Source organism: Clinocottus analis, unplaced genomic scaffold (assembly GCF_023055335.1).
Source record: "Clinocottus analis isolate CAN_PGR_092001 unplaced genomic scaffold, fCliAna1.0.p SCAF_33, whole genome shotgun sequence".
In the NCBI taxonomy this organism is placed as follows: domain Eukaryota; kingdom Metazoa; phylum Chordata; class Actinopteri; order Perciformes; family Cottidae; genus Clinocottus; species Clinocottus analis.
In genome coordinates this window covers 1110356-1137969 of record NW_027176076.1, presented here as the reverse complement: position 1 = coordinate 1137969, position 27614 = coordinate 1110356, and the positions used below count along the sequence as shown (strand labels likewise).

The 27614-nt window shown below is 39.7% G+C and overlaps 1 protein-coding gene across 17 annotated transcripts in view; it reads left to right on the top strand.

Annotated features, from left to right (window-relative positions):
* Positions 1-25533, top strand: part of mical2a (microtubule associated monooxygenase, calponin and LIM domain containing 2a) — a 32467-nt gene extending 6934 nt beyond the window's left edge. For 3 of the 17 annotated variants that reach the window (XM_068595986.1, XM_068595985.1, XM_068595987.1), the window contains exons 2-22: positions 733-1102; positions 5803-6010; positions 6225-6341; positions 7607-7708; positions 9934-10089; positions 10238-10338; positions 10805-11062; positions 12092-12207; positions 12359-12485; positions 12604-12694; positions 13207-13354; positions 14745-14944; positions 15683-15786; positions 16013-16084; positions 16186-16320; positions 16510-16614; positions 18030-18290; positions 19867-19974; positions 21854-22034; positions 22117-22193; positions 22285-23423. In XM_068595986.1, coding sequence (XP_068452087.1) covers positions 842-1102; positions 5803-6010; positions 6225-6341; positions 7607-7708; positions 9934-10089; positions 10238-10338; positions 10805-11062; positions 12092-12207; positions 12359-12485; positions 12604-12694; positions 13207-13354; positions 14745-14944; positions 15683-15786; positions 16013-16084; positions 16186-16320; positions 16510-16614; positions 18030-18290; positions 19867-19974; positions 21854-22034; positions 22117-22193; positions 22285-22683 — 3327 coding nt within the window. In that variant the 5' untranslated portion in view covers positions 733-841 and the 3' untranslated portion in view covers positions 22684-23423. Of the gene's footprint in view, positions 1-732; positions 1103-5802; positions 6011-6224; positions 6342-6600; positions 6732-7606; positions 7709-9933; positions 10090-10237; positions 10339-10804; positions 11063-12091; positions 12208-12358; positions 12486-12603; positions 12695-13206; positions 13355-14744; positions 14945-15246; positions 15499-15682; positions 15787-16012; positions 16085-16185; positions 16321-16434; positions 16615-17454; positions 17889-18029; positions 18291-19866; positions 19975-20564; positions 21361-21853; positions 22035-22116; positions 22194-22284; positions 23424-24149 lie in introns of those variants that run through there. The other 14 variants (XR_011079407.1, XM_068595989.1, XM_068595988.1 and 11 more) reach the window with 14 other exon arrangements.
* Positions 25534-27614: the final 2081 nt, after the last annotated feature.

Below are 27614 nucleotides of genomic sequence, written 5' to 3'. Positions count from 1 at the left end.
ACAGCTGAAAACACTGTCTGGTTTTCAGCTGGAATGATAAATACCACAAGGTCCACTCATCCATGGTCAGTGCTGCACACTAGGAATGAAACGTTTGCATTCCTCGCAGGTTGCAATAATGAGGAAACCACTTTTATACCCATGTTGATATTCAGTACAAATGTTATTTGAACTTTTACCTCCCTGGAGCCATAAAAGTAGCCTTTACTGCAGTTAAGAAAGTGTATACTAACATATGGAGGACTTATTGATTAAAAAACAATATTGCAATAATTCCAGACTTTACTACGCACATCCACAGCTGAAGCCTATCTTGTGACATTTTGACTATTTGTCCATTGAACTTTACTTTGTTCCGTGTGAAGCTATCGTTGAACCCTGAAGCTGTTAAACCGCTTATTATACTTTCTTGCGTTTATATCACAGCCTTGTCTCTACTTGAAATGTTATCTCGTCATTGTGGGTGTGAGCTAACTCCATGGTGACTAAGATATCGACTCTAAATGAGGACTGGTACTGAGCGCTCTCTTGATAATTCGGTAATGTAAGCTTGAGTTAGGGAGAAGATAAAATACAGCTGTTAGGTTAACAGTCTAATATATGAAGCATCTAAATTACATTTCATGAAATGTGAACATCTTTTCAAGTTAATAATAGAATGTGGGGAAACAATCTGTGAGAGACTTTCTGCCATGAGATGACATCAGACTCTTATGTGTCTTGCCTCTGCAGACTGGGCATGACGGTGAGGGCCGAGCTGAGGGTGTGACCACATCTGGCAAAGACTGCTGAAGTAAGCAGGACCCTCAGCACATTCAAACAACTACTGCAGCGGGGAAAGATGGGAGAGGCAGAGGAGGAGAGGGATACTGTGGGGAAGCTGTTTGAGGACTTTGTTCAGGCCTCGACCTGCAAGGGAGCCCTGCAGGCCTTCAACGTCCTCTGTAGGCGGCTGGACCTCGACCCTGCGGACAATGACACCTTCTACAGCAGTCTAAAGGCGAAGGTCACCTCCTGGAAGGCCAACGCACTATGGAGTAAACTCGACAAGAGGACGACCCAAAAGGAGTATAAGAAAGGCCAAGCCTGTATGGACACCAAGGTAAATTTAATTCTTTGTATCGCCACAAAAATATTTACCAATTAAAGGCTAGATATAAAGATGATGGATTTACAAGGAATAGAGAGCATGATATTTTTAAATATAGCATCTTACATGCTTTGCACCAAAGATTCATGTAAATGTATATTATTTACCGCTAGCCATTTTGCAAAGTATACTCTACAACTTTTAGATTTAAGGTTTGCAGGCAGGTGATTTGTTTTAATTCACATGGACAATATGTGTTTAGTTAAAGTTTAGTTATTATTTTAGTCATAAAAATCTAAAATCTTCGTGGTGCAATCAAGGACCCTCCACGATCCCAGACTTTGCAGTTGACTGCCAAATGGCAGACTTTAAATAGAAACATTGCACATCTTTCTTATTTGCTTAACAAATATACTTTTGCTTGTAAATGTAGCCAAGACTTGAATCTTGACTATTGGGTCCATCTTTTAGTTTTTAGCTACAATAGCAGTTTTTCCACTGCAGTAACATAATGACAAAGCTGCCTAAATGTTTACTGTGATAAGTTATCTATCGCAAGCACTTTCAGCATGGCTAAAATGTGTACGGTCCTTTTTTAAAGCCTGAACTTATGGTTTGTGGGTATATATATGGGTATGGGTTTATGGGTATATATATATATATATATATATATATATATATATATATATATATATATATATATATATATATATATATATATATATATATATATATATATACACACACATACCCATTCTCTACCTGCCCAGACACAGACCATTAAATGCCGTAACACTCACTTCTTCACTTCAACGGACAGGATAGGAAATTAAAGACATATATATTGCTTTGCTCTTGTTCTGTTTCTCTCAGACAGCTTCTACATTCTACATTCGATCATAGACTAATACATCACCGAAACATATGTATTCATTTAGCCATGTAAACAATACAATTATAAAAACCACGGAGAAGAAACATACCCACTGTACATCAAACGCAACAAGCAACAGATGTTTGCTGTGCACTGCTTCATTTATCTCTGTAGCTAAATAACACCAACAGCCAATCACGTTCAGAGAGCAAATTACAGACAAAAGAGGAATTCTTTAAACGCACGTACGAATATAACTATTGAGGAGCTCTCCTTGGCTTAAATTATGAAGAGATTGCTGCATTTGGGACGAAGAAACCGTGCCTGTGTGGGGGTAGTACCTGTCAGTAAAGGTGATGAGGGAAAGTAGGAAAACCTTCAGCAGTGTGATTATTATCTTTCAGGCATCAGCCGCCTCGAGCTTGTTTTTATTGCACAGAGAAACAGACAGCATCACTCAGCAACTATGATTATTTGGCCCCAGTTGTTCTGAGTGTGCTCTGCTCTTTATAGGCTTTTCCTAAAGTTTTGGCGCAAGGCCCAGATTGTTTTTAACGTGTGTTTTTAAAAGCTACAGTGTGAGCTCAGTTTTACAGGTGTTTTGAGCCAACACCAAAATAGGAAGAAAGAAGGTAAATGTTTGAAGAAAGTGTGAGTAATAAAATTGTGAGCCAAATGTTTGAGGTCCAATTTCAAAATTCTGACAATTCACAGGGTTGTGTTATGAAATAAAAAGTGTTACTATACTACTGCTTTAGTAGCACCAAAGTAGTAAACCAGATGTACAAACAGTGCATTATTAAAACAATACTTTGTTGGACATTTATGAGATTGCCTTTTTCTTCTTTGCTTATTAATTTCTACACATAAACGGCACAAGTGCGGTATGACGCCCGTTTTAGTCACTCAGTGGACAGACGTTCTGCTTTTACTTGATAACTAATTTCTCCTCTCCCTGGGAGCACCACAAGGTGACGACTCATGGTTTTATGGCAACGAAGCTCTTTAACAGTGACAGATGTGAAATCACTCGGCGCCTCGCCTTCATTTATCCACTGTAGCAGCAATCTTTAAAGGATATGATGTCATCCGTGTTTTATGCCCCGACACAGCTGGCTGCTGTGACACCGACTCATAACCACACAAAGCTTTTTTTCCAGTTTCTCTGTGCACAAATAAATTGCAGATTGACCTTTTTTTCATATATATAATATGACGTTGTGAATCACTCTCAACATACTTAATCAGAGGTCTGTGACACGAAGCCCTTTTAACCCTGAGACTGTTAAACATCTGGATTCAACAGAAAAGTGCATTCAAGATGTCTAGTTTTATTTCAAATTATATTTTAAGGGAAGACAACTTTCACCTCCATCAGATCCATGTTGCGCCTCGATTTAGTTTGCTGTTAAGTAAGATATTGTCGAGTTTGACACTTGTGGTGTAGGTGTGGGATGATATTGTGTGTGTGCCCTGTAGAGCAGAAAGGATTAGTCAATTCTGAAGACTTATTAAAAGTCTTATTGACTTATTTATAACGTCCAAAATATGCACAATGCACAATGCTTTGTTGAATATAACGGTAAAAAAAATATTCATAGGCTTTTGACTGTTGTTAGGATGACCGAGTGGCCACATCGATTAATGAGGCAATTTGGAGACCAACCCGCTGAGTTTCAACTTCATTTGATTTTCCCCGACCCCCTCACAAACAAATTAAGCCCCTTGTAAGCACCCTTGGGGACTAATTGGCTCAGACCCCCCCTCAAAAGGGTCAGTCTCTCCACCCAAATATGTGCATTAAACATTTGCATTATTGTGCCAAACCCAAAAATAACCCTCATAATGTACTCTCATTTATACCTTATATAAATAACATAACTTATACATTTATCATTTATTTATACATCCCCTCACTTCCCCCTACCCACTTCCTCTAGTTAAGTTTCTTCCCGAACTACAAGTAGGTGCTCGAACACCCTGGGAAAGAGGAAACAGGTAGAGAAAGTTTGTGTATGCAATATATCAATCATATTGCCACTGACTGTTCGTGGGCTGTGTAATGACGACGCGTCATCACATGATTAATTGATAAGAAAAATATAGTTTTGTTGCAGCTCTAGTGTCCTAACATTTAAATCAAGGTGCTGTGAAAGTTAAAGAGCCCCTTGTGTTAGCCTTACTGTCCGCTGAGATGAAAAGGTACACAGTGATACGCTGACTGGCAGATAGGGTACATTAATAGGGCGAGGCACAAATGTGAGCAGGGTGAGGTGGAGCTGGGAGGAGAGCGAGGTCACAAGTGGGAAGTTGAAAGGAAGTAAGTGTGTCCTGACTCAACAGATGTGGAACAAGCCGTCAGGAAAAGCCTCTTATCGGGAATAATATACCAGTGGAAACTGGCTTAAATAAACAGCCCGTTACTGCTCATGGCTGATAGACCGATGGATACAGTTTACATAAGAATGTTCTCACTGTGAACATACATCTGAATGAATGGAGTTAGTACTGTCCATCTAAATAACATTTTCCAAATCCTTTCATCTCTGGCGGTGTAAATACACTTACTTGCCTTTTTGTTGAGAAAATAATAACTAAAGATGAAGCCAGCTTGGCGGGCTTGTCCAGGCAGCGTTTCCACCAACTGTGTGTGTTTCACACCTGAGATGACCTCATCCTGATAACCTCAGGCAACACATGACGACACCCTGTGTTCCTCATTACCCACATCCCCAGTGAAGCCACCACAAGGTGTACTCACCCACAGAGGGAGAATATGGAGTGACTAAAGCCACAAACATCTTGTTTTTGGTACAGGAGCAGAGAGCCATATAGGGCATGATTTTGGTCAGCTCGCACTGGGCACTCCGTACCAGCCCCTCGTCTGATTGTCTCACAGAAATGATATGGCCGGGTGGCACCCTTATCACACTATCCGCACTTTGTGTTGTCGTGTTGGTGGACATACAGTATTGCAGGAATTGAGTTCTCCTGTTCAAATATGCTGCAAGCCCCTGTGTACGTGCTGCTGGGAATGTTTAGAGGTCTGTCAGAGTGGTAGCTCTTTGTGCTGTTGGATGAAAGTCTTTTATAGAAAGGTGAAAGAAAAGATATGTTCAGCACTAATTTGGTGAGGCTATGGAGACAGGAGACTGTCCACCTTGTTGAGCACAGCAGGGGCCACTTTCAGTTGATTGGTTCTGGATTAAATGTCACAAGAATAAAGACACACACATCACGTCTCTACACAATTTTCTATAAGGCCTCTTGACATGGTTCGAAGGAAAGAAGATCCAGTTTGCCAGCACATGTGCGTCACTCCTTTCAGCTATCATTTAGGAGGATGATGTCATGTTCGAGCCACACATTCTCAGACAGGCGCCGTAACCTCAACCAACTGACTTCATGCATTTTCTTTCAGGAATAACACCGTAGATATGTAAAGGTTGTAATAATGGTTTAGGTAGATGTTCCTGATACATGTGCTGCCCTGGTTATGTTTTAATAACGATTCTTGCGCACACATGGAGGCCTGGAGAAGTCAGCTTCCGGCTGCAACGATCCTTAAAGTCATCATTTATCCTTCAGAAGTGTCCTTGAGTGAGACACTTAGTCTCTAAATGCTCCAGGGATGCAGTAAAGTGCTGCTTCCAGTGCAGATGTCATAACGCTCCCCGTTATGCTAATAAACAAGTAAGCAGTAAACCATTTTTTATCTCAGCCTCTCCTGCAGGAAAATTCCCACCCATCTGTGATTAAAGATGTCCCCTTGATGTAGCCCATTTCTTTGAGTCTTGTGTAAGTAATGAGGTCAATTTGTCATTTCTCTTTTCTTTAGTGCCTCATCATCGGAGGAGGCCCCTGTGGCTTGCGGACAGCCATTGAGCTCGCTTTGATGGGTGCCAAAGTGGTGGTGATTGAGAAGAGAGACTCCTTCTCCAGGAACAATGTGCTGCACCTTTGGCCCTACACCATTCATGACCTACGGGGCCTCGGGGCCAAAAAGTTCTATGGGAAATTCTGCGCAGGGGCCATAGATCACATCAGTGAGTCTATCTGACTTTACAGAAACACAGCATGCGGCTGTTTTGTTTATTCTAAAACCACTTCTAGGAGAAGGAAATGCAGGAAGAAAAAAAAAGATGTATATTTATAGAAAATTACAGTTTAACAACTGTAAATAACATAAAGATAAAATAATGACATTATTAAGCACACTTGAATTACTCAGTATGAAACACTGATGTCTGTGTCTCGTAGGTATTCAGAAGCTGCAGCTGATCCTACTGAAGGTCGCTCTGATTGTTGCAGTGGAGTTTCACGTCAATGTGGAGTTTGTGAAGCTGTTGGAACCTCCAGAGGATCAGGAAAATGAAGGTATCCGACATGCAAAATCAAAAGATCAACAGTGCTTTTATATTCGCCCAATGACAAGTTGTTTTATGATCTGCACATTTTGGGAAGATTACATTTGAGTAGCTGGAAACAATACAACTGGGACGTGAAGTAGGATGAGTTTCAGAAGTAAAATAATGCGTAAAGCTAGATTTAGACAGGCTGCACCTGTCGGTTTGTCAGACAAATACTGTGTAGCCTACTGGAAGATCTGTATTTACTCTCTCACTATGTATTTTAGTGCTCTGCTTCCAGGCGGGCGAGCCACCAAGGGACTTCTCAAGCTGCAGTATTTAATTTCCTTGACAGTCACCAATAAACAGGAGACAAACATTGGCACTGATCTCGTTTCTTCATCATATTTCGATGAGGTTAGCGGAGGGTATATTGCCTAACTTCTCTGTTGGTGCTTAAATCCCGACTGTGTATTAATAATAATAATTATAATAGAACATTTTTCCTTTTTCTTTTTGACAAAATGTAGAGGTACTATCTTGTACTCATGTCATGATGCGTTTCTTACATTCAGCACCTCACATTGGACTTCAGGTAGAAAATAACTTCCATGGTGTTGTCAAGTGTCGTCTCCTCAGCGTTCATAACTTTACACTGATAACAACAAAAGCCTTGCCTAAATTTAGCCGCAGACTTATCCCTCGAGTTTTGCTGTGACGGACTTAGCCGTGCCCCTGACATCATGGAATGCATTTTCCACATGGTGACATTACTCCACAAACAGCCAAGTCCTTACTGTGCTGGTCTCACACACTTCTGCGCCCCCACACAGTCCTACTTTAAACAACTAATGTTAAATATGAAACAGTGGTTTTTTGTGTTAGTTGAGGTGGCAAGCCAGATTCAGTTGGCTTTCATTTAGCATTCCTTTTCAATACATACAAAAGCAAAATCTTTCTGTATTTTACTGGCATCGTAGCAACAAAATGGCTTCAGTGTTAAAGTGTGACATTATATGTTTCTCTCTACTGACATCTGTCTTACCTGACACACTGTTAAAGTGTCCTTAAGCAAAAGAATCAATATTTTATCAGTTACCATTCTACGTGCTGATTGTTGGACTACAACACAAAGGAAATAATCCTGGGATTTATATTTTGTGCCTTAATCCTTGTTGTTGTTAATCCTGCTGATCACAGTTCATTCATCTTCTACAGTTTTACATCTTCTGTGACTTAAAAACATCAGTCGTATCCACGTTGTGTCTGAGTAACTTTGTCTCCATCTCTCAGGGCTGGGGTGGAGGGCTGCAATCCGACCTGCTGATCACCCCGTGGCTAACTTTGAGTTTGATGTCGTGGTGGGGGCTGACGGCCGCAGGAATACTCTGGAAGGTAAGACCACCAGTGGTGTATAAAGTACCTAAAAACCATACTTGAGTAAAAGTAAAGATACCTTACTGGAAAATGACTCAAGTGAAAGTCACCTATTAGAATACTACTTGAGTAAAAGTCTTAAAGTATCTGATATTTCCTGTACTGAGGTATCAAAAGTATTTTTCTGATATAAAATGTACTTAAGTATTGAAAGTAAAAGTACAAGTAAATGCTGTTTATAAAAAAGCAAACATTTAGAATTTTGAAAAATTATAACGTTTATTCTTTTAAGTGCTGTGTCACCATGACTAAGGACCAGGAGTTGTGTTAATACAATAAATGTGTTGGCTGTGATCAATCCGGGAGCAACAATGTTCAACATAATGTATTGTACATATGTATTTAGATCTACTCTAAACTTATCAGCATAATTCTCCAAAAAGCAAAATGACACTATGAAGTAGTTGAAACCGTGTTTTAATGTTTCCGTGTTTCATTGACTTTTGTGAGTCAATCCGCCCGCGAGTCAGAAAGACTGAGCAAAACAAATTTCACAAAAAGAAAATCAAGGCCGGAAAGATGTTTGCGTAACCTCGAACCGAACAGCTTTACACATGTCGAGAGGTTACGTGTAAACGTTATTCTAAAAATCAAACTTAAAAAGTCTGTTTCAACTCTGGACTGGACATAAAGGTCTAAGTCACGGAGTAGACTGGACACAACAAGCACACGTCGGGTGTCGTTGTCTCCCGTCCTCCCGCGATGAGACCCGGCCAGTGAAAATCTTGTCACGTAACCGGTCCGTGGGCATAGAGGTTTGGGACCGCTGGACTGGAGGATGTAAAGGCAAACGCGTAATATTGTGATTCTCCAAACCTGCTTGGTGGAGTCTGTGTTCCATCACAGTCCCCCATGTTTTTTTTCTTCTTCTAAAGATAGATTTGAATTTGTAGCGAGTAACGAAGCTTTCAGGGGAAATGTATCGGAGTGAAAATATCAGTTTTCTTTGCAAAATGTAAAAGTCAACAGCATCAATCAGACCAAAAAGGATACATGATTTTTTTAGATACATGACCCAGTATACTGAATAATGTTTCTGAACTCTCACGTTGAACAACCTGTGCTGCATTATTTCTGTTGTGACACTATCATTGACACTTGCCTTTTGTAAACGTATACTTGTTTGAAGCATTTATCTCTCCCACGGGGGAAAGGTTATTCATGAAACTCTGTACACCAATAGAGCGACGCTCAGGCTCGGTGAAGTAGCTGATTGCATTCACGCTGAACTCTTTTGACTCTGTCTCTCTGTTTCGGTCTCTCTCCTAAAAATGCTGTCATCTAACAACCAATTCGCATCAGATGCTTATTCCTAAAAAGGGCATTTTTGGGCAGGACAAACTGTTTAGCTCATTCTTCAATTACGATGAAGTCTGGGAGGAATGATTTTCCCCTGCAGTCAGCCTGCTTTTGAGCAGCCTTTGTGTCCTAGCTACGGTAACACAGAGTTAAAAACAATCAGATCTGCACTGCAATGACGAGACGGGAGGGGAAAAGTGCTGTTTTACTTCTGCCCCAACATAAGTACTTTCACTGTCTCATACATCACTTTGTAGTAATCGACCAATCCATTTTATTTTCCTTCCTGCACTTACAGCTTTAGATTTCATAAATTGTTTTAATGATCTACCAGTGCAATGTTGGACCTCAGTGTGACTGTGTGGTTTAATTTTATTGAGTTCATATTGAAAGATCTCTTGAATTTTGTTCCTTTGACCATGTTCTGTCTTTCAAAATATTTATGCAATATTTGTCAAAAAAGCTATTTACCTGGTTCAGTATTGCATCCATTATATCATATTCTGTAAAGATATGAATAAAACTAGACTTTAATTCACTCTTCTAAATTAGAAAATATGAATATTGTTGTATTGTGTGGCTGTTTTACAACCTTTACTGCACTTGCAGTTCATGGGATTAATTAAGCAAAAGCCTTTCTAATTTTGATGATGGGATGTAATTCCTGGTGCTTCTTACAATCCATGACTTTTAATCCCTCGGCTATATAAAGGCTTACCTTCAGCTACCTTTTATCCAGAAATAACTGCCTTGTAATTATGGTTCAAGGCAAGATTTCCTTTGGTTTTGACAGACAAGCAGATTGGACAAGTTTCCTTGGCCCCTTCTTTTCCCCCTGTTTCCCTGTGTCATTCTTTATCTGACTTTGTCTTTTTCTTTCTCAGGTTTCAAAAGGAAGGAATTCAGGGGCAAACTGGCGATAGCCATCACAGCCAACTTTATCAACAGGAACACCACTGCAGAGGCCAAAGTAGAAGAGATCAGTGGCGTGGCTTTCATCTTCAACCAGAAGTTCTTTCTTGACCTCAAAGAGGAGACAGGTGGGAGAGGAGCTCAGTCCAACTGGCTCACTGTGGTGTTAGCTGACATTAGGATGCATTAGATATTTCCTTCATAACATATAATGTGAGGCCCCATTGGTGCTTTTCATGTTTTTTAGTCATTCTGAAATAATGTAATTTGTTGCAGGTATCGATCTGGAGAACATTGTTTACTACAGGGACAACACGCATTACTTTGTCATGACTGCCAAGAAACAGAGCCTCCTGGACAAGGGAGTCCTCATTAATGTAAGCAGAACAGCCAAAGACTGTCACAGTCATATTTTTATTTTTACTTTCAATTGATGTATTTTTGCTAATTGTATCATAACCCCAAACCAATAATGTAATCAATTGCAGCAACCCTTCAACTATTTAGGATGGGAGATAAAAAGCATGTCAGTGATTGCAATAGTTTTGATTGCTTACAACCTGATCGTCAAACTTATTCTATTCGAATCTTAAAAATTGTTGATGTGGGCAGCACTTTAGTAGCACTACCAGGCTAGTAATTTCAGTGTATCGTGTCTGCAATGTGTACTCTTAAAAGCTCTTTTGTATATCTAAATGTGTACTATTCTAAACATGATGTTTCTCCTTTGTTCAGCATTACTAAACAAGTTTCTGAGGGAGCAGATCATAAAGGAAGTAATCTTGGTAAGCTCAGACTTAGTCGGCGTGAAGTTGTCCTGACTGTCGCGCTTCTGTTCAACAGGATTACATTGACACACAGATGCTGCTGAGCAGTGAAAATGTCAACCAGGAAGCTCTTCTGTGCTACGCCCGAGAGGCTGCTGACTTTGGCACCAACTACCAACTTCCCACGCTGGATTTTGCCATGAACCACTGTGGGCAGCCAGATGTAGCCATGTTTGACTTCACAAACATGTACGCCTCTGAGAATGCTGCTCTGGTCAGGGAGAGATTTGGACACCAGCTGCTGGTCGCACTGGTTGGTGACAGTCTGCTAGAGGTAAAGAAGGGAAAGACCTACCACGTCAATAGCACTGTAACAACTCTAACTAACATTTCAGTTAGATATAGAAACATTTTTTAGAGGATGCATTTTGAATATCTTCCTAAAAAATACTACCTCTGAGCAGTACAGGTTATTATGAAAACACTTTCTAAAACCCATGAAATGTAGTTCAAAATAAGTTTTACTATCTTATTTAATATCTTTTTTTCTCTTGAAAGGCCTATCTAACATGTTATTTCAAGAAATGCATGGTGGTAGCTTGCTTTGTCACCTCACAGCAAGAGAGGCGTGCAGTTTGTGTGGAGTTTGCACGTTCTTGCTCTGACGGCGTGGTTTTCCTCCGGGTTCTCTGACCTTCTTTCACAGTTCAAAGACATGAAGCTTAACTTAATTGACTACTCTAAATAGCCTGGAGGTGTGGATGTAAGCGTGAATGGTGGTCTCTATATGCTCTGTGATTGTCTTGCGACCTGTCCAGGGTGAAGCCTTCGCCCAATGTCAGCTGTGATTGGTTAAAGTGGTTAAAGATGATTTTAAAGAAATCTTACCAAACAATCTTTTACTAATTTAATTTGCACATATTACTTGTTTTCAAAGTGTCTTTTTTTTAGTGTGAGCTGAGTCCATGTGAATGCAGGAATGCAGCCTGATACGGCCATAGGAAAGACACAAAAACTTCAGTCATGTTTTGCTGTAGAGTTAGAGTGAAGAGTCTATTGAGAAAAGAGACAGAGGTGCTTTGCGAGGCCGGCAACTATTGTTTATGTTCCTCCATCACACTGTGAGCTGCTTCACCTCCTCTTAAGATAAACTCTCATCCTTGATGACATTGCCAGTGTGTACACATTTGAGCACTTGGATAATTGTGGTGGTCCAGAAGCTACAGTGACAACCACTACGCTTAGAAAGATGTTAAATGTGCTTAACTCAAAATTCAGAGAATATAAAATACTAAGATCGAAACAGTTGTCAATATTGCTCTAGCTGTTGACAATAATATACATATCATGTGTTGGTGTGCAGCCCTTCTGGCCTATGGGGACGGGTTGCGCCAGAGGCTTCCTGGCTGCCTTTGACACAGCCTGGATGGTGAACAGCTGGGCTCAGGGTCGGACAGCTCTGGAAGTGCTGGCAGAGAGGTACACACACACACACACACACACATACACATACACATACACACACACACACAGATATTTTCTCTTAGAAATATAAAAGTATGTGTTTGCATATTTACATAATTCAATGCCGTTGGAAATAACACCATGTATCATGCATGCTTTCCTATAGGGAGAGTATTTACAGGCTACTTCCTCAGACAACAACTGAAAACATTGCCAAAAACTTTGATCAATACACCATAGACCCGGGGACTCGATACCCCAACCTCAACTCCTCCTGTGTCAGGCCACACCAGGTGAGAGGGATTACTCACTTTGGCAAAATTACGCTCTGAACATCTCCCAATCCATTTCATCACATATACAGAACTTCTTGAATGTCTTCAATCCTTTTCCCTTTCCTTCCTGTTTCAGGTGCGTCACTTGTTCATCAGCAAAGAGCTGAATTCCTGTTCTCTGGAGCGTTCTGCTACCATCCGTCGGCCTGTCAATCTCTGCAGACGAGGTACCTCTAACTCAACAGGAGCTATAGTTAAAAGCTCAGATTTGTTGCTGACTCGTCTTTATGTCATGTAGAATCAGATTAATTGATTAGGGTTCCCACTCTTCTGTTACTTTGAAAGTATCCTCATTACAGAAAGCTTTTAAAGAGCCGCCAGGTGTCCAACACAGTTATCTCGCTCCCCAAGTTCAACATTACTTTACGTCCATGTTTAAAATAACTCTGTGTACTTACTAACAGTAACACAGAAGCTCTACATGCTGTTCAACTGAAGTAACTCTCTGGTCATCAAAGGCAGTGAGGAAGTACATGTTCAGACAAAGATGTGTAAATACCTCAGCACTACTTCTGTCATGACCTTATTTACTGGCACGCCATGGGTTCGTCCATGCTTGTAACATCATATCCTCTGTAAAGGGCGAGATGTTCGAACACAACCTGCATTCATGTTAGAAGTTAGAAGAGAAACTGCAGTATGTTGTTGAAAAGTCTAACGCGTCATGTTTCTGTTGTAGAGTCAGAGATCAGACCGGCGAGGCTGCTTACCTGGTGCCAGAAACAGACCGAGGGCTACAGGAATGTGATGATAACAGATTTGACGTCTTCTTGGAAAAGCGGTATCGCTCTGTGCGCCCTCATCCACAGGTTCAAACCCCAGCTGATGTACGTAACACACATCAAATGAAATCACTACCAGCCCGCAGCGCTGCATCTTTTCATCTCAAACCAGCGAACATCATCTTTTCTCTTTACAGTTAAATGCAGACATGCAGTCACATTAACAAATCTGTTGTTGTTCTTTTTCAAATGAACCTCTTTGTTTTGTAACATCTAAGAAATGTATTTCTTATCAGTGTGTTAGCTATGCTTGACATGAGAGCAACTTCCTTATCAATGTGTTTTCTGCTGTGCTCTCTCCTCCCTCACAACTAAAATACTCAAACCTTTTTAGTACTGATAGATGTTAAGAAGACTTCATACATAGCTGTCCTATACGTAAACAGAGCTCGCAGTACAGAGTAAAAACAGAGGAGTTTTTACCAAAGCCATTTTGTAAGTGAGCTTATCAACTTAACTGAAATAAATACTGCACCCCTGTTTGGGACAAAATCCTCCATAAAAAACAGAAACCGTGCATTAGTTTCCACTTTTTAGAGTTGGACTGCTTTGCATGGCATATAATTAGCCAATGCAACTGTAGATTAGTACATTTACAGATCTAATTATATCCTCTCAGTCTTTAATTATTGCCTTCATACCTCGCCACATGCCACTACAATTTCATGTGGTCCTGTAAGTTTCCAGGAACCACTGGCATTTTTCCCCATCCCTCCTCTATATGCATGCCTGTCAGCTGAGCAGGCTGCAGAGAGTTGAGCAGGTTCGTAGAAAAGAAAGAAAGAATGGAGGAAAGGAAGAAAGAGCGAGCCTTCATACTTATAGAATAACAGCAATGTTTGCGTGTGCTGCTGCTAGGTTACTGCCCCCCTCTTTACATTTCTAATGGTGTCTGCACACCCTCGGTGCAGACTAAAGACGTCAGAGCTGTTTTTTTCCTGCCAGAAAACAAGTTCCTCTGCCGGGCTTAAAAATGTATTGAGTAAGTTAGGTTTGAGTATGAAGTAATTCCATTGTGCTTACATTTACTGTTTTCATATCAGTGTGCACATTATCTTACACTCTGCTCAACATCAGTCACCTGACACCTACATGAAATGAAAGTCTAGAAATAATCCTTGAAGGAATCTCAGCCTCAAACCTCACTGTTACATTCCTGCCTCATTATTCTGGGCAATTCAGATGGTTGTGATGCTGGAAAGTCTGTATTTTAGAAACAATAAGTAGTGGACATATGTTAAAAGAAAGTCTGATTAAAGAAATATCAAGATGTATTCATGGCAGAATGAGAAGTGGAAATGCAAACCAGAAACAGACAGAAATAAATTGTCTCACAATAAAAATGTAAACTCTACTATAGGCTGACACATTAACTATGACATATTTTTATTACCTTTCTCTTACTCAAGCCACCATTACTGTCTTTTTCCATTAGAGATTTCGACTCATTAAACGAGGAGGACCACTCTGCAAACCTCCAGCTGGCTTTTGACATCAGTGAGAGGGAATTTGGGATCCGATCTTTTACGTCTGTGAAGGAGCTGAGTCCGGATCAGGAGCTGGATAAGACCAGCATGATCACCTACCTGTCCAAGTTCTACGAGCTGTTGCGTGGCACACCTCTACCTGCCTCAGGTAGTCTGCTCTACTCTACTGTTATTATAAACAACGATTCTTTACTCGATTCCATTCGTCTATAATTTAGTTTATTCTACCCTTTTTGACTCAGTTCTACTACTCTGCTCGACTGGACTTGACTTTTCTTTACTCAACTGCAATCTACTCCGTGTCTTATCTTCTCTGTTTCGGCTCTTTGTCTTCTTCAATGTATGTTATGTGATAATCAAATATGCAGAGACAACCACAACAAATGACATTCTAGTGAGAGAGAATGTATCAAATTCCTTTCCTTTTTTTTTGTCCTTTTGGTTGTGCAGTCCGATTAGTCCAGTACAGTGGCATGAGAGGAATGTGTGTCTGTACCAGAGCTGTGGACTTCATAGTCTGGGAGTCTTGGCAGCATGAAGACAGCTGCATGTCTCCACTGAAAGGATACTTCATGCATACCTACAGTATTCTTTGTTGTTTTATTTAACGCCGGCCAGCCATTCACCTCTCTCTGACATGCAGCTGAGTTATTCAATAAGCTTTGAAGTGGTTAGCATGTAGCGACGTGTCTCTGTGTGATCTAGGACTTTTTTGTTTTTGTTTTTGGAAAAACATTGCTCTGCACAAATGCAGTAACTCTCTTTTTCTGACCATTTATGACTTTTCTAATCTACATGGCCATTGTTCATTGATATCATCTGACATTTATGGCTGTGAACTGTGGAAACTATGATAACTCTAATACAGCCACACGTTATACTGCAGGTTCCAGAGAAGTGGATGAAAACAATGAAGATTATCCATCAAAGGAAGTCAGAAGTAATAAAAATGTGCTCAACCATGCTCTGCCCAGGAAACGAGTACCGAAGGTAACTTCACACTAAAATGTTTCAATCTGAGGTACTAAATACAAAATGTTGACTCTCTCTGACTTTTAATATTTTTATTTTCAGTTAATATGGGACTCTTTATACGTTTAAACAGCATGTCATCATGAAATGAGTTTTAAAGGGCAATAACCAGAGTTCTTCTTCTCCAGCTGTTTTTTGGCCTCTTCCTTTGATTGTTGTATTCAGTCTTTATTGTGCTTCACAGAATGAAAAGAAGTCAGATGATACAGATCCCATTTATAAAAGGAGGAGGAAATTGTGCAGTTATCTGGAGGAGGTTTGTTGTTAAACTACATACTTGTAATTCAAATTTCACCTGTCGAAAAAAGGCTGTTGATCTTTATGTAGGATCTTGTCTGTTGTCCCAATTCTCATCAGGCCACCAACCTGTCGAGTAACGGCTCTGCAGTGCGAGAGGAACGAGAGCCCAAGGAAAACAAAGTGCGCTCGATGGCTTCTCAGTTGCTGGCCAAGTTTGAAAGCACACCCAGCTACACCGTCCGCAGAAAACAGGTAAATCAAATATAAACTGTTATATATTAACCCCATATATAAAAGAATATGTATTGTCCTACGGTCTTTCCTTCTGCTAATTCTACAACGTCTTCTCTTCTCTATTGTTTCCAGCATTCACTATGTTCAACCTTTTCTATTTCCGTGCCTTTTTATTAACGTCTTCCTAACGTTTCTGCAAAATCTCAGTCAGACTGTGAGAGGTCCTCCCCGCTGCATACTCTTGACCTGGCTGAGGATCTGCCCATTAAACTCAGGCCTCCGGTCCCACCTAAACCTCCTCCTGAGATGCAGGTAGTCTGGAGCCGCTCGACGGCAGTTAGGACACATAAAAAGTATAAAGGCATAATGACAGTCTTTAAAAACTACTGACAGTCTGTGAAGCTTCATGTAAAGTAAAACACTATTTGGATGCTAATTCTGTACGACTGTCCCAAGATGTGTTTGGTACATGAGAACAGTCAATCATATGCATGCACGCACACTCACACACACTCATGTGTGCACGTACTCGCACACATAGAGCTTTTTAAAAGCACATACTATCAACAGAAACTCCTATTTTGGGTAAATTATGTAATTTGATATATCAGTTGTTAAAGTTCATTCTGTAATCTTGACTGACTTGATCCTCATTTCACGCCAAAAACTAAATAAGAATGAAAGACCATAAAATAAGTTACATACGTACATAATCCTGCAAACTACTCATTCACTACTCAAGTTACTTTTTTTTTTTTTTTTTTAAATTCATATTTAATTTCGACAAAGCTGACATGAAAGGAAATTGGATGTATTGATGCTTGCATATTCACACAATGGTGATGATGCGTTTGTGAATCAATTTGCAATTCCTTTGAGTCACTTATCAATTACTTTACCAGGTCACATCCAATTTAGGAGTTTTTGTATCTGTGTCTGGTGATCGGAAACTATGACAGTACATGCTGACATAACATCTGCCCATTTATCTCAACAAACCAGACAACGATTCATATTCCTCATACAAGGAGCAAAACGGTCACAACTCGTCACATACTGACGGTTTGTCGCTCGGCTCCCCTCCCACATGCCCTGTGTGTTTTTGTTTTGTTTTTTAACATCACACTCCCAGAGCATTTTCTTTTATTGTAGATGCAGATAGGTTTACATGGCAAGGCAGAAGGCAGATGCAAATCAGATGCTAAAGCATGCCCTGCGCCTTGGAATCGAGGAGTATTTCAAAGAGCCGGTATTTGACGCCTTGAAAATGAACTGGCTGAATGTGAATTTCACAGTTTCTCTGAGTTAAATTTAGCTATTGTCTATAGACTCGTGATCTCAGATGTCAGACTGTCCCTGCAGTTCTTGACTTCACCAAGAAGAATGTTTAAAAAAAAAAAAAACCTGCTCGTAACTACATTCCCATTTGATGATACATAACTCAGGCAAAACATGAAGCACACAGAGTATCTACTACAATGGATTACTTTGGAAGTTGATTTTAATATTTAATGCTGTGATGGCGTGACTAACACCTGCAAAAAACATGCTTTAAAAAATATCTGGCAGTATTGTGAAGTACTTTGATGATTTGTAATTAATGGACTGAAACCAAACCACCTGTGTGGTTCTTCAGCCTTTAAGTGAATCCAAGTTTCACAGTTTGGTTGCATGATGAGGAGCTAAACCACAGCTCACATGTGCACTGCTGTATGTTATCCTTTCAGTTTGAGGTCAGTATCAGAAGAGCAGCAGAACACTTAGTTCGCCTGCCTCCAAAGACTCTGCCCAAACCTCAGCTCCAGCCTGAGTCCCAGCATCCATTTTCAGTAGTGAAGCTCAGACATGTTGATCGGACGCTCGCTGAGACGAAGCCACAGCCGGAGAGTGCAGACCCCCCTGCTTCTTCTCCCTCCTACCACTCGGCAATCCATTTCATGTCAAGAGTGCTCCAGCGCCTCAGGGAGGTGGACGAACACGTCTCTGAGGTGATCACTGTCTGTCTATTACTGATCTCCTCCTTCATATATTCAACTTCTCCTCTGTTCTCTTTTCAAACCCTTGTGATTGTTGCACGTCCTCATCCCCAAAAATGCTCTTGAGTGAATGTTGATTATACATCATGGACTGATTATACATTTAGGCTTGTGTAATGTTTAGGCAGAGAGGGAAGTCAGGCCCTTAATTATCTAGCCTGACGAAAATGTTCAAGAACAGGCCTACAGACCTGCATGGCCACGAGCTGAGACAGGCACACAGACGAATTACTGGACAGTCAGAGTTTCTGTGGAACAGGTCGGTCAGGACGGGGCTGCAGGCGCTGGCTTATGTCTGCAAATGAGCCGTTTTGATTATTCAGATTTACCAAAAGCCTGCCTGCTCTGGCTCAGGTCTGCGTAATTGTTTTCCTCATCAAGTCAATTTGTGTAGTGTTTTTGTTGAGAATAGTGGCGATGAGGGAAATATTTAAGTACCTATTAGTAGTAATTAAGTTTTCTGAAAATAATAAACACTGAATCAAAATGAATTGAAAAAAAATGCCGAAAAATGGGTTATTTTAGTGACCACTGCTCCACTCTGTCATTGCAGCTTGTCTGTGTTTGACATGGTCATGATTTATGGGACTTTATGACATTTTCAGTTTTCTTGCCATTTCAACATGAGTCTTTGTTCTGTAACATGTTTCATGTGTTGGCTCCCATGCTTCTTTTATAGCTGACAAAATGCTGCTAATTGGCATTTACTGTATGTAGGCTACCAGTGTTTGTAACTTTAATTAAAGGGCCAGTTTGGCATTTTGGTAAATTTGATTATACACTTTCTTGCCGAGAGTTAGACTGTGCGTTGTGTACAGAGCAGGAGCCGGGATGGGATTATTTTAGCTAGTAGTCTGTGTGTAGCTAGTCTAATCTCTCCTTCCATACATGCTGACATGAGAGTATTGATCCTTTAACTCCAACAAAGTGAAGAAAGGGAAATATTCCTTTATTATTGGTGTCTACCTTATTTTGTCCCTGTATTATTAGCAGGTAGATAGTCCAATGTTGTTCATATGTTGTTGTAACTAAACATTCATTTCATGATTATCCTTTTAATTAATTTGCTTTGTGTTTTGACCTTTGCTTATTGAAGCCTCGATGACTCAATACGTCACTATGGGATTTATTAATGTCGACATTCTTTCGGGGCTGAACCAACGTACTTCTGATTTCTGTGCCAGGTCTTTGTGGCTGTCTCGGGTTTCTGCTCCAGTACAGTATGAGTAACCACATCAAGTGGGGTGTGAAATTAATGTAATAAGGCAGCTTTCGTTCCACACACTGATGTTATTGTTCTCGTCCCAACAATAGCCCACACACTTAGCTGTCAAATCCTGCTTGTCATTGGGAAAGCAGAACAGAAAGACCTTTCATCATTTAACTGTGTACTGCTTATCAAATGGTTATTAGTCTACCTAATTATGTCTCCACACAGAAAGCTCCATCTGTTAGTGGGAGAATGTGTCTCACTGTACCGGGGAGGCCAGACTGATGGCTTGTCTTTTTATCCTGTGTCATCCTGCAGAAAAAAGCTCAGACACAACAGGCTAGAGAGTTTGACTCAAAGAGTATAAAGGAAAAAGCTATTCACCTTAGTGGGTTGATCTCATCAGAAAGCTCTGCTGCAGTCAAGGTGACTATCTCAAGCTTGGTGTGTTTTTATTTGCATGTGCAAACAGGTTATGTTTGGGTTAACCAGTGTTTCATGCAGCACCATATATATTTTTGGACACTTTCATTTGTCTAAATGAAGGAAGTTGTCATTACATGACTTTTTCCATCATGGAGACACTTAAAGTAACTATATTGTATTGCATAACAACAATGTATGAAATGACTTCATTAAAACAATGGGATAGGGGTCCATTTATTCCTAAATCTGCAGCTCTTCTCCCATTTACAGGGCTTTCGCAACAAGTAGTATTATATGACTTTTTTGTGATTTACTTGATTTTTTTATTTTCTGTGTCTCAAACCGGGTTTTATTATTTGTAACTATTGTGAACGTGTGTATTTGAGCATGTTTATGCATGAGTGTATATGATCTGTGTTGCGTGCATGTGGTTTGTGATGCTGGCAAGTGTATCGCGTGATGCTGCAGCATGGAGTCCAAGAGCAATTTCCCTACGGGACAATGAAGTAGATCTTATCTTATAAGGAGTTTCAGCTCGTTGTTTAGATGTTGGGTCCATAACTTTAATATTTTTCTCACCGTTCTCATAGCGTGGACCTTGGTAGCAGCAAGCTGAAGAAATCCACTCTATATGACCTGATGACCACCAGCTAGCACATTGACACAGATAGCAATTAGCTGATGAACATAGAGTGGAGACCCAAAACTGAGCTGAGGATATTTTACTTTGTTTCATCAGTTGACCACAAACATGACTCCAATTAAATGATGATGGTTTTCTGTAACTACTGCATGTGTAAATAAGCAACTGTTTTGCTTTTTGTTCTCAAATGTCCCCATAAAGTTGAAAGAACATCTCTCCAGAATGCTGCAATAAAACTGCCTTAAGTCTATAGCTGTACCTAATAAACTGGCAAAAAGAGCTAATGTTCATGATGATATATTTTTACCAGCTGTGAAGGCTCAATATCCTAACGGCAGCACAGAGAGGGCCTGTTCTAAAACGCGTTAAAAAAAAAAAAAAACAAGCATCAAAGCCCAAGATTTACATTGTTGTTACCGGTATATACTTTCTTGATTATAATGGACATATTTATGCGTTAGGGCTGCTACTTTGCTTTTAACTGCTGTTTCGGCCCCTTTTGCTTTTAATTACCAGCAGTCCTCACAGAACAGACGTGTGCATTCTTGTGGTGGCGCTTTGTGTGCTCCTCTGCTCCACCCAGGCCAACCAGCCTGCTCCAACTCCACAGGATCAAATTAGATTCTTGAAAAGCAATTGAGAAACAATTTAGACATGACAAACTTTCTTTTTTTTATATAATTATCTTACTTGATTTCCTTAATGTTTTCCTCTTAGCTAAAATATTAGTGAGCAGTTGTAGATGAGTCGTAGATGTGTTTTACGGAGCAGGCCAATACCGCCAAGTTTAACTAATTCAACACAGATTTTTTATTTATTGCAAAGGTTATGAGACCTTTGAAAAGTATTCAACATAAAAGTTCAATCTTGAACTTAGAAAAATAAACTCACAGTCTACTTGCCAGCACTAAAAAAAAAAAGAACGGTATGTAGACAACAGGTCGAGCAAGACATTGAGTTAAAAATTAAGCATATTCAGTATTCACAAAGGCTTTTTGACAAAGGAATGTTTGGAGGAATTTGTTTTTCTCAAATAAATTGTAAAATTTGCATACTCATACATTTTTGCAGTTTGGGATGTTTCTGTGATCTTGCGGTTATAATGTGAGTATTTAGTTAGCTTGGTTTGAGGAGTGATGAATGCTAACTCTAAGATTAAAGTCTGTGTTTAAGCTTTAGTTACAATGAGGTTTTTGACATTGGTGCTCATCCCTATGCCGGTACTCTGTTTCTCAGGGCGGCTCAGTACGAAGGACGTTCCTCCCGTCGGGTGACAAGTGTCACTCATGCGAAAGGCGCGTTTATATGGTGGAGAGGGTCTGTGCCGAGGGGCTCTACTTCCACAGGGAGTGTTTCCGCTGTTCCACCTGCAGCTCCGCCCTGCGACAGGGAGCACATGCCTTTGACTCTGAACAGGGTATGTGCCATCCAATATCCTCTTTAATCCAGATTTTACTGAAGTATCCACTTTGAACTGACACTTTGCTGAAATCTTACAGGAAAATTGTACTGCAAACTTCATTTTGCTCAACGCAACAATGGGACAAACGTACAGAGGACTTTCTCTCTGCGCTCAGTGAGTACTTTGCATTTCTAAAAGTAGCCATAGTATTTGAGTAATATTTACTAAAATGTAAGATCTCTAACTCCTCTGTTGTCTGTCTTAGACTCATTCTGGAGCTCAAGACCGATGTGTTGATGACGCACCAAGCTCGGAGTCGAGCAGCACAGCAGACCCGCAGAGTCCATCCTCAGCAGGTATCTTCAGTTCGTTCATGAGGAAGCACCTGAGCCGGCCTCGGAGTGTGATTCGTGCTGTGTGTAACACCCCCTGGTATCTGTCTCAGCGAGTGCGTAGTACAGCACAGGCCCTCGCCGGCCACCTGAGGCACAATGCCCAAGACTATGCGTTCCTGTACGAGCTACTGAGTATGAGCTTGCCCCTGCTGCTTGTTCTACAGGAGGTACTGTTGCAGATGTACACAGAGGCTGTGCCTGATGAGAACAGCTCTCTACAGCCTCTACTGCTGTGGCTCCAGGAGCATATAAGGCACAGGATCATCTAGACTAGACACTCTGCAGACTCCAGCTGTTAATATTCAACTGCAATTGCCATTTAATATGTGGCAGGGATTACATTAGCAGGAGTGTTCTTGTCATACTACCATTCGTAGCCGTGCAAAAGCACCTTTTGTATTGTTGACTTTCCTTTTTATGATGATACTGCTCTCGGTGTCTTGGATGTACTCGTACATCAGTCAAAGAAGAGACACTGCAGGTTGCTCATGCAACTTCTTTGCAAATTGCCACAGGGGTTAATGAAAGCTGCACCATATATTTTTTGCCGTGGGTTTGATGTGGAAGCTGCACATAATTTGCACAGTTAGAATAAGGTGAACAAGTAGATTTAAGGTAGTTGGAATGAAAATAAAACAGGACACAGTCAGTGCACTTGATACTGCTGAGATCATTTTTGCTGTACAACCTTTTACAAACTGTCTTGGAAAATTGACCCTGCAGTTAAAATGGCTTAACTCAGGTTATGACTGACTAACTTGATGCACTTTATCTTTGGGAACTGCCTCGTCGGCGCAGCAGTAAACTGTCACATTAAACAGTCGGAGCTCATATTAACGCTGATCACAAGGCAGGTTTTCTTTTGACTTCGCATATGTGCTCTTGCCATATGCTTTTGTTCTTGAATGTGTATGAGTTTTATGCATGTGCTCATTATTTTATACTTTCACCATTCGGTTGACTTTCATGAGCAGTTTTTATTGATCCTTGAATACACAACACCAAAGAATCTGCCTGTTGAGTTTTTCTCTCAGTATTTAGTTCTACTTTGCTGCCATCTACTGTCGACTTTCAGAAAGACTATGAAAACAAAATGAGATACCCCACCCCTTTTTTAAACCTCTGTGTATGACAATAGAGACAATTAAGTTCTAAATTATTGATTTATGAATGATTTACTGTAGACAGTAGAAGCTGGTGAGCGTGCTGTGATGTGTTTAAATGTGCTTGCCGCTCTTGCCATAATTGTAAAGCATGTTGTTGCCTCTTTGACTGGAAGCTGCACAGTTGTGTCCTATTGAGATACACCAATTGAATGACGCTTCTGAAGCACTTCATACTCATGAGTTGTATTGATATAACATTTGACAATGATATTTGTAAAGACTTCAGGCTTTTTTTTTTAAGTGTTTACATCATGTTGTGCTGGATATGATGACTTGTTGTCAGCCATAATGTTTCATGTTTATTTACTATATCTGCTGCATTAATGAGCTGTTTGACAGTGTTATAAGATACCAAAGAACTGTTCTCACACAAACTGACTGGACTTGTGTATCATTTATATTATACATCTCTATGATGACAATCAACACAGGATGTGTAATGTTGCCAACATACAAAAATCGTCTTTATTATGATTTTCAGTATTTTATTTTGTTTTCATAAACATTTTCAACTTATTTGTGTTCTTTGTGTCTGTATCTGCTCATGTGTCTCTTTTTCTCTTGTTCAGCTGAAGCCTTTTATGAAATGTGTGAGCCAGCTGGATGGTTAGGAGAAATTACATTTTGAAGGTGATCACCTGCATGGTCACGTCATCATGTGTTATGCTGCAGATACTGACGATAAATAACTGATCAAAAGTGCCTGATATCACATAACAATATTGCTGAAGTGAGTAAAAATGTTTGTTTGAAGTTTTGACAAAACTAAACTCATGACTAAGCTCTTTTGGGAATAGTACTAACTAAGCCTGGTTCAAGACCCCTGCATTGCTGCTTACATCTCCTACTTTTGTAGTGGTTCAAATAGTATTATTACTACATTTAAAGGCAGAGTTTTTGCACCAGTACTAATTTGTAGAGAGAAGAAATCAAGGAAAAATCTATCAGATTTTATTCCAACGTTTTCTGATTGTATCACAAAAGCCAGTTGTCAAGGTTTTCTGATGTTTGAGTTTCTATTTTTCTGAGAACTTCCAATATTCACTTTTACAGACTACTGTTTGAGGTGAGTAATAATATTAGCTTAAATTTGGAATCAACATGAACAAAGACTCAGTAAATAGTTTATTTAAATGGTAAAATGTTTAGGTAAATTGACTTCTAGGTAGGAACACTTTCATAGCCCTTATTAAAAATCGATGGGTCCTAAAATTTGCAAAATACACTTAAAGCCAAATCCAGAGTTGTTTTCCTTCCCCTGTTCATGTGAACAAGCCTGATACTCTTATCACAGTTTATCTTATTTTCTCTCCTGCCACTCTATCTCTCAGCACCCTCATCAGCTCATCAGTGCACCTGTTGGTCACGCCCACCTCATTAGCTAAATCACTCTCACCTGCCCACTCTGCTGCACCTTCTTCCTCTGGTACAGCAAGTCTCACACACGCTCAGTGCCACATCGTTCTCCGCATCATACCAGACTTTCCAGTGCTTACCCACGGACTGTTCTGTCCCCGACCACGAGAGTAGCCTCCGCTTCCTGACTGCATTCTCACCTGACGCCCGGCTTGGCTTTTCAACGAGTGAGTTTCTCTACCTGAGCTGATCTAAGACTGTTTGGCTATTGAGTCTTCTGCCTGTATAATAATTATACTACTAATACTGAATAAATACTTTGGTCAACTATTCTGTGTGTCTGTCGTACTGAATCTCACCCCTTACACTCGTCTGTCAAACTCACCTCATGTTCTATTTTATCTCATATTTTCATGATCTGACAATAACTGCAAAGAACCACTTAACGTTTCCATTTAGTGGTTGAATACAGCACCATTTAGAGAAACCTACTCTTTCATTGTGTGCATTGACCTCTCTAACTTTGTATTTTCACTCCACAACTGACCTGGTTTACAAAACACATTAGTGGCATTTCTCTGCTCCCCCCTAAGAGAAATGCCATTAGTGGTATTTATCTGAGGTGTTGTAAGGCCTTGACTCTGCAACTCCAGTTCAGATTATGTTCTTCCTTTGCTTTTGAAGTAAATATTGAAAGATAATTATACTTAAAAGAAAGGAATAAAAAAGCTGTCCATGGAACCAACATTTCCATCATGACTTTTGCTCCTTCTACTAACACAATCTCCGCCAGAAGTTGCTGTTTGTGTACCGAAAGCTTGACTCCATGCTCCACAACAGCCAACAAACTAACATGCTTTGCTGATACGTTATCCTCTCCTTCCCTTATCAGCTCTAAATGTATACATATTTCGTGCATCTTTGTTTGTACAATATATCACCGCAACATTCTATGCACTTTACTTTTACTCTTATTATTATTATTATTGATCGTTTTACCCCTTTAGCTTTTATTTTTACTTGCATTCTTACTTATTCACTGCATCTTTACTTATTTATTGTTTTATCTAAATTTTATACTTTCACTTGTATAGTTAAATGTTCTTTGTTGTTGTTGTTGTTATTGTGTTATGATGCACCTTCCGCCTGGACAAATTCCTCGTTTGTACTAACTTACGTGGCAATTGAACGTTTCTGATTCTGACTGATTCAACAAAATATAATTTAGTTCGTGAAACAGTATTTAATAGCGTTTCAGCCTCTACAAGCTTGTTTTATGAGCACAGGATGTGATAACTTTTTAGCATTTATTGTGTCCCTATCTCTGAATTCTTTTACCAGTAAGCACATGTTGAGACCAACACATTATCAGAGGTTTACGCAGTAAAGGAGAATAGCTACATAGAAATATATATTTGTTATTTATTTAAATAAATAACAAGACTAGTTATTATTTCTGGCATCAGCTGCTGAAACAAGTTAATGTTTTTCCTCTTTGTTCTAAACTTGAACATGAATTAACAGTACTGTTAGTATTAATGTAACCCCTCAAAGATCCATAACAAGTTCTAGAAACATGTATTGTAAGAAGCAGTAGAGAGTGTGCAGGTCTTGTGATATACAATACAATGTTTGTTTCTTGTTGTTTTTCCTTCAGAAGCTGCAACACAAGTGATGTGTAACTTCCCCTACAGAGGACTGAGATTTAATTAATGGAATAATTATAATTATTCATGACGTTGTTGTATATACTTGTTTATAACTAATGCTGACTTCTTGAAAGTGTGTAAAAGGTATTATTGGTTTGTGGAGCAATTCTCAATAAATGTATATGTTGTTGACAGACATCTGACTTTGTTTATCAAACTTCAATATGTTGGATGATTTGAACCTGGTTCAGTTCCATTGCTTATAATCAACAATGTGGTTCTATATAAAAAGTGGAGTAAAGGACTGAATCCAATGAACATAGTTTGTCTGTACATCAAACTGGTTCCTGTCTGGTTAATGAAATACTTCTTGCAGAGTAATCTTTAAAATAAAAGATCCCATAGAAAAGTGAAGTCTTTCTCACTGAGCTTGACCAACAAAACCATGAAGACCAATTCATCTTTCTGTGAGCAGAAATTGAACTCTGTATCTCTGAATAACTTGGCTAAAATCTAGTTGAAAAAGCACATAATAAAAAAGAACTTCCCTGTGTCCTCTTTAGTCCTAAAAGTCTAACATTTTAAAAGGAAAATGCTCTCCTCTGTCTTGTTAGAGGCTCTTGAGGAATGCACTTGGAGCTGCTAGAGCTCGGTCTCTATTGACTTGAGAAATTGCTCAGTGCAAAAGATGATTTTAAGTGTCGCTCAAACTACTGAGTGTGAACTAAAAGAAGTCCTTGACTCAACTAAATTAGTTCATATTGTGAATGAAAGTCATTATTGCCTGACTTGGTTAAATCCACTTTCAAGATTTTAAGAATCAAAGTGTAGGCAGACCAACAATTTGATTCAGAGATTGATAGTAGCACTTTGTGAATATAAGAGGAGATGATTTAGGGTAGTCCAAGAGTTACTTCTTTCACCTTATTCATGAATGGGTCATTTAAAGGGCAAATTTGTGTAAAGGCATTCAGATATTAAATGAAATATGTACATCTTACGGATGTGACTTCTGTTGGTGTCTGCTCT